The 7,440-nt window shown below is 40.8% G+C and overlaps 1 protein-coding gene and 1 pseudogene across 1 annotated transcript in view; one reads left to right on the top strand and one right to left on the bottom strand.

Moving 5' to 3' along the window:
• The window catches only part of eif4h (eukaryotic translation initiation factor 4h), a 5,249-nt gene extending 4,568 nt beyond the window's left edge, over positions 1–681 (bottom strand). Inside the window, exon 1 of the mRNA XM_085370253.1 lies at positions 638–681. Within this exon, the coding sequence (XP_085226379.1) occupies positions 638–681 (44 nt within the window). The remainder of the gene's footprint in view (positions 1–637) is intronic.
• Positions 682–2,607: 1,926 nt separating this feature from the next.
• Positions 2,608–7,440, top strand: part of LOC146619634 (polypeptide N-acetylgalactosaminyltransferase 17-like) — a 28,408-nt pseudogene continuing 23,575 nt past the window's right edge.

The raw sequence follows: 7,440 nt of genomic DNA, 5'->3' as shown, positions 1-7,440 counted from the left end.
AAAGAAGTCTTGTGCTTTCTTTAAGCGCGGTTTCCAGAAATCCACAGCAGGGAAGACGCGAGTCACAGCAAGGTCTCTCTGTGTCCACACAACGAGGCCACAGTGGCTGGCGCCCGTAACAAAGACTCAGCGTCTCTGTTGTGTAAACACGCCAGTGATTGGGGTAATGTGGGTGACTGTGTAGTGTAGTTGGTGTAATAGTTTTCGACTCCACACAGTCACTGCTTTGCTGTGCTTCTGCAGCGTATCCAGTAATGGTGACAAATCCTCCAGCGTTGCAATAGGAAGCTGCTCTTAAGCGCAGAAAGAATTGTTTCCAGGGATTTCTATTTGTATCCAGCTTGGCGTGCAGGATCCTTTGTGTAATCTATGCTTACATATGTATTTTACACACAGACAATGTGAAAAATACAACACATTGCTATGGATTGATGCTGAAAGTGCTAATTGCACTAAAAAATTTAGCTGAAAAAAATAACACCAACTAAATAGATAAGCATGTCTGTTAACAAAAACCCCCAAACGCTTTACCCAACTGGGGTTTTTCAACTACCTCACTGACAGAATGAGCCCAGGTATTGCCAGTGCCACTGATGGAAATGAGCCACAGCAGCTCTTCAGCACCTACAAATGAGACCTGCCCACACCAACAAGCAAGAAGGGAGACCAGGTGGCGAGCATCGCCACACTTTCCAATCCAATAAACTACCATTGCAGTTAGTAGTAAGTGGTTGATTAGTGCAGCAACAACAAAAACACACTGAATGTCATTTTAAAATACACAAAATGTTTTATTTTACATTCTATCGAAGTTCCTGCTGGAAAGTGCTGTACTGTACAAGATGCTTCCCTCACCGCAAACTCAGGTTTACTGCTGGATAAATTTTATTTCCACATTAGTCAACTCAACAACCAAGACAGAGCACAATAGAGACAATAAGGGGGTGGCTGTAGCTCAGGCGGTAGAGCAGGTCATCTGCTGATCGGAAGATTGGTGGTTCGATTCCTGGCTTCCCCCAGTCTGCATGCCAAATATCCTTGGGCAAGATATTAACCCCAAATTGCTCTCCGATGCATCCATCGGAGTATGAATGTGTGTGAATGTTACTTAGAAAGCACCTAGAACAATGTGCTTGTGCGAATGGGTGTGAATGGGTGAATGCACAAGTTGTGTAAAGCGCTTTGAGTGCTCAGAAGAGTAGAAAAGCGCTATATAAGAACCAGTCCATTTACCAATATGTGCACTGGTCTAATGATGTTTATGGCTCCCAAAGTATCGAGTATTGAGGTCTATTGCACTGTTGACTATTTACAAAAGTATTGCACAAAAGGTATTGCACAGTGAGGTGAAGAGGCACTACAGCTTAGTTGTTCCCCCCTCCTTTGTCCTCCTGTTTCCCCTCCCTCTCCCCTCCAGAGAGGAGTTAAACAGTCTGATGGCGTGTGGGACAAAGGAGTTTTTAAGTCTGTTAGTTCTTGTCTTGGGGAGAAGCAACCTGTCACTGAACAGACTCTTCTGGTTGTTAATGGCCGTGTGCAGAGGATGCCTGGCATTGTCCATAATGTCCATCAGTTTCTTTAGTGTCCTTTTCTCTGCCACTGTCACCAGGGTGTCCAGCTTCATGCCGACCACAGAGCTAGCCTTCCTGATCAGTTTTTCCAGCCTGGATGAGTCCTTCTTTGCTGTGCTGCTCCCCCAGCACACCACAGCATAGCACTTTAAGAATCTAAAAGATAACAAAATCTGATAGGTAAAAATAACATTTTGAACCAACTAGGTGGTTCCCAAAAATCTGGCGTGCTGTGAGTCCTTAAAAAAATTGAGGAAACCGGAAAAGTAGCAGGACTAAATAACTCTGTACAGCAGATGAACTGTATCTGGAAATCATGTCCTTAAGATGTAGAAAAATATAAAGAAAAGCAAAGACTTGAAGTACCTGAGAGATGCACTGGCCCTTTAATGGATCCATCTGCTGTTTGCTGAAGCCTCATCAGAAACGGTCTCAGTGGAAGGCTGTCAGGAAGCCATTTTTAGTGAAGAGAAACAGGGAGAAAAGGCTGAGGTATGGTAAATTACACGAGAACTGGACTATATCAGTGGCAACAGGTCTTACAGCATTATGAATTCATATTTGACATTTTTGGTTCAAATAATTGTTGATATGACTCCAACAGAGGGTGTTTACATCCATCTGTAAAACACGATGAAGGCTCTGCCAGTGGTGTTGGGAATCTTGAGAAAGCTGATGGAAATATGAACCAGATATTAAGATTTTCATTAATCATGCAGTCCCAGCTGAAAAGCATCTAGTTGGAAAAGGCATATTTTTATTCATTACGACAATGATCCCAAACACACGGTGAATGCAGTAAACGTATACCTAGATCAGTCATGGATTGGCCTCCCCAGAGCCCAGACCTCAACATTTATTAAAGCAGTGTGTTCCGGAAAGAGAGAGTCCAGGCTATGTTCGATAGTAAAGGTGGCCATACCAAATATTGACTTTCAAGTACATTTTTGCCTTATGTACTGTATTTCCATTTATGTTTGCACGTTTCAGTGAATTGCTCTGCCTATTTCCCATTTTCCCAGCAGAATATAACGAAATGAGGATGCCTCAAGACTTTTGCAATATTGTATCAGAAGGAGAAAAAAGGTGACAAATGTCCCAGTTCTTCGTGGTTAATCTTGTTAATGTTGCCTTCTGTTTTCTAATGGTTTCCTGCCAAAAACCCTAAAAAAGTGTTCTCCAACCTCGTGAATTGAAAACACTGGATTTGTTATAGAATAACTTCTAATTAGCTATTATTTCACAGAGGAAATAAGATAATCGATAAAAGAAAAAAAGACGTGAAAAGGAGACAATAAAAGAAGCCCCTTCCTTTCCCACATGTGCTAAACTTAGAGCCAAAGCCTCACCCTGCCGCTTTCCGCTTCATTAGAGCTGTTTAAACAAAACAAGTTTAAAATAGGGTTTCTATCTGAAACAGCACATGCAGTTAAAAGGCCAATGTGGAAAATAAATCCTTGTGATTATAGTTGAACAGGAAGCAGCACTTGCTCTGCCTTTCAGCCCCATTGAACAAGACGTCAGCAGCTCTATGGAGGTAGTTTAGTCTTTTTTACAAATTCAAAATTAAATATGCGAGCACTCAAAAATTAAGGTTCACTGAGAAATGTCCTCATTTTTTAAAAAGAAAGGCATATTCCTTGTTATTTAATACAACATTCAATTGATCAGAAATGTTAGAAATCATGGTAAATGGGCTCATCAATACAAAATCATGATTGTCTTTTTAATTGTATAACTTTGTAGACTACTTTTCCCAAACCATCACTCTAGTGCTCCACTGGCACCTCGTATTACTTAATGCAAGTAGTTTACAGGTGTTGTGTCGTGTCTTTCTACAGATGTAGAAAGGTCAGCTACTCAAGAGACCTTCCCCAAATCTCCCTCATCTTCATCTTCGTCAACGAGGCTCTGTCGGTGATCCTGCGCTCAGTCCACTCAGCTGTCAATCACACACTTGCTCAAGGAGGTCATCCTGGTGGACGACAACAGCGATGACGGTCAGTATAGATTAAATATTTTCTTCAGCTAATACCAAATAAGAAGAGTGGCTTTTTCGCCCTCTGATTAGAAGATGGTTTATAGTGAGTGAAACACAGAATTTCCATCTAAAATCCACTGAGTCATCAGCAGGATTTCTACTGAAAGCAACAAAATACACATCAAATTGTCATTCAGCATCCCAGAAATAATTATCTTATACAATAAGTGTCATGTAACCTGAATATAATTATATAATTAAGTTTTATATTATTATAAAACTGAAACTAGTGAATAACCTTTGCACTGTCCTCTTCCTGCTGTGACAAAACAAATTTCCCACGTGTGGGACTAATAAAGGTTATCTTATCTTATCTTATCTTATCTTATCTTATCTTAAAAAGGTGGCGCGGTCGTTGATGCTCAGGAAGCAGTAGACCCCCGTTGGTGTTGTTTAGAGTGAGTTGGAGCTTAAAACAGCACCGCAGGGAGCTGAGTGAGAACTTTTATGTCATCTCTCTATTTGCATGTGTGCTTCTGTATTTCTTTATTTATCAACTGTGTTGTTGTGGTGATGAATTTGTATGTTTTTTATGTTTGTTTTCAGCTTTTGATAGTGTAGCAGTGACAATAGTTGGCATACATTAGTGGTTATTTAGGATAGGATGAGCTAATAAGCCATCATGTCTTTGTATTTTGCTAGGAAAATGGGAAATAGATGCAGCAGTTTACTGAAACTTGCAAACATAAGATGCCAGATGCATCTCTCAGGTTGTGTGTCAGTTTTGTGTTATTTCTTAAGGACACAACTTTCAAATTCTGTTCGTCTGCTGTAGATGTTTTTATTTAAGCTGCCAGTTCTTTTGTCCTCTACTTGTTTAGTTTCTTGACATATGTCAAGTTTTTGGCTAATAGCTCTTTGGTAATCACCTTGCTGGTGTGTTATCGTTGTCATTTTTTGTGCAGGAAACAAATTGTGTATTTGTGACAAGCTGCTGGTAATGTGCCAGTAACGAATTTGTCCCTTGAGTTAGGTGCCTTTATTATGTGTGAATGATTCATAGGAACAAACAAATAAAGGACTGCACTGAAAATTATAATAAAATGATGTCCAAAGAAAAATTTGAAGGAGCTTCAGAAAGCCTGAAGAACGTGAAATAAATTACAGAATTAAAAGACAGTTCGGTTCCTTGGAAGCAAAATGTAAAGACAAAATGTTCACACATGGCTCTATGCAACTAAATAAGAGCTTTAGGATTGTCTGAAAGTATTTGTTTGGGTTTTTGCTCGTAATTATCTGCTCCACTCTATGTTCACCTGTTCCTTATTACCCGGCTGCTCTAAAGTGATTTCTGCCAATCTTTGTCAGCTCATCTGTGAGCTTGTTTCACTCATGCGCTCTGCAACAGTCCCTCATGTTATTCTCTGCTTCACAGGTTTTTTACTCATTTTCCACCCCTTGGGCTTTGTTCTCCCAATATCAGCTTTATTTAAATAAGCTTTCTTTATGGTGGTTTTGCTGATTTTCTGTATTCATTTGGAAAAGCTTACAAACCTAACACAAATAATTGGGGTATAACCCTCAATCTCATTGGGCCTGTTTGAGTGCACATATGTCAATGAACTTAAAAAGGGCTAGTATGTGCACTTTGCTAAAGAAATGCTTTGATTATATATATATATACAGTGAGTATATTTTCATAGGTACAGTGGGGCAAAAAAGTATTTAGTCAACCACCGATTGTGCAAGTTCCTCCACCTAAAATGATGACAGAGGTCAGTAATTTGCACCAGAGGTACACTTCAACTGTGAGAGACAGAATGTGAAAAAAAAATCCATGAATTCACATGGTTGGATTTGTAAAGAATTTATTCGTAAATCAGGGTGGAAAATAAGTATTTGCTTGGTGTGCAAAAATCAACTGTGGGAGCAATCATCAGAAAATGGAAGACATACAAGACCACTGATAATCTCCCTCGATCTGGGGCTCCACGCAAGATCTCATCCCGTGGGGTCAAAATGATCATGAGAACGGTGAGCAAAGATCCCAGAACCACACGGGGGGACCTGGTGAATGACCTGCAGAGAGCTGGGACCAAAGTAACAAAGGTCACCATCAGTAACACACTACAACGGCAGGGAATCAAATCCCGCAGTGCCAGACGTGTTCCGCTGCTGAAGCCAGTGCATGTCCAGGCCCGTCTGAAGTTTGCCAGAGAGCACATGGATGATACAGCAGAGGATTGGGAGAATGTCATGTGGTCAGATGAAACCAAAGTAGAACTTTTTGGTATAAACTCAACTCGTTGTGTTTGGAGGAAGAAGAATACTGAGTTGCATCCCAAGAACACCATACCTACTGTGAAGCATGGGGGTGGAAACATCATGCTATGGGGCTGTTTTTCTGCCAAGGGGACAGGACGACTGATCCGTGTTAAGGACAGAATGAATGGGGCCATGTATCGTGAGATTTTGAGCCAAAACCTCCTTCCATCAGTGAGAACTTTGAAGATGAAACGAGGCTGGGTCTTCCAACATGACAATGATCCAAAACACACCACCCGGGCAACAAAGGAGTGGCTCCGTAAGAAGCATTTGAAAGTCCTGGAGTGGCCTAGCCAGTCTCCAGACCTCAACCCCATAGAAAATCTGTGGCGGGAGTTGAAAGTCCGTGTTGCTCGGCGACAGCCCCAAAACATCACTGCTCTCGAGAAGATCTGCATGGAGGAATGGGCCAAAATACCAGCTACTGTGTGTGCAAACCTGGTAAAGACCTATAGTAAACGTTTGACCTCTGTTATTGCCAACAAAGGTTATGTTACAAAGTATTGAGTTGTATTTTTGTTATTGACCAAATACTTATTATGTAGTGTGAAGCGCTTTGGGGTCCTTAGGGACTAGAAAAGCGCTATACAAATGCAGGCCATTTACCATTTAGTGCTTAGTGGGTTGCCCTTTGTGTTCTTATCATGTTGTTTCACACAACCAATACTAAGGCTTGATGTGAGGTTTATAAAGGAGTGCAGGCTGCCAGTGAGAGAAGTGAGACAAAAGAGTTGTCATACTGGGAATGGTTGCTTAAGCTCACTCTGCTGTCCTTTCATATTTATCGACATGAATTCCAATTATTGTGATTGCATGAAAATAATTATGCAAGCTAGGCATAATGTGTCAGGCTTTGATTGTTGCTGCCAGAGGGGACTCTGGAACAGCATTTTTCTTTTTTTCCTCCTTTCTTCAGTAAAGAGGGCTGCAATGGATCTGATGTTAGAGAAGCTAAGAAAAAAATACAAGCACTTTCTTTAGCATGTAGGGATTCTTCTTAAACTCGCCAACTTAGCTGCAATGGTGATATATTCTTTTCAGGCTTTATTAGTCCTGACATCAGATCAAATACTGGAAAACTCCAGCTGGCAGACTGTTCAAGGATAGATGTGCAGATTATAAGCTAAACTGCAGATTCAAAGATCAACTAAAGATCAGTCTTTATAAGCATTTCTGACTTGTTTTGTTTGATGTGTTATCTTCATTTTCTGAACTGTAGAGCAACTGAAAGGTCCACTGGAGGAGTATGTGAACAAACGCTATCCCGGCCTGGTGAAGATTGTAAGGAACCAAAAGAGAGAGGGATTGATCAGGGCCAGGATCGAGGGTTGGAAGGTAGCCACTGCTGAGGTGACAGGATTTTTTGATGCCCATGTGGAGTTCACCCCATCATGGTGAGTGGGTCCTATCATCTAGCGGGAAGCACGGTGTTATTAACAGTCAGGAGTGAATTTTTGGTATTTGGAAAAAGGCTTATTTTAGTGTAAATTAAAGTGAAACACAGCATTCAAAAACAAAAATGACATGTACTCAAAATTAAATCTGGAAAAAAACATATCTTTG

Source organism: Diplotaxodon limnothrissa, linkage group LG14 (assembly GCF_057381915.1).
Source record: "Diplotaxodon limnothrissa isolate DT_005_m linkage group LG14, D_limnothrissa_male_GT1.1, whole genome shotgun sequence".
Taxonomy (NCBI): domain Eukaryota; kingdom Metazoa; phylum Chordata; class Actinopteri; order Cichliformes; family Cichlidae; genus Diplotaxodon; species Diplotaxodon limnothrissa.
The sequence above is the reverse complement of the archived record's forward strand: the minus strand, read 5'-3'. Positions and strand labels throughout refer to the sequence as shown.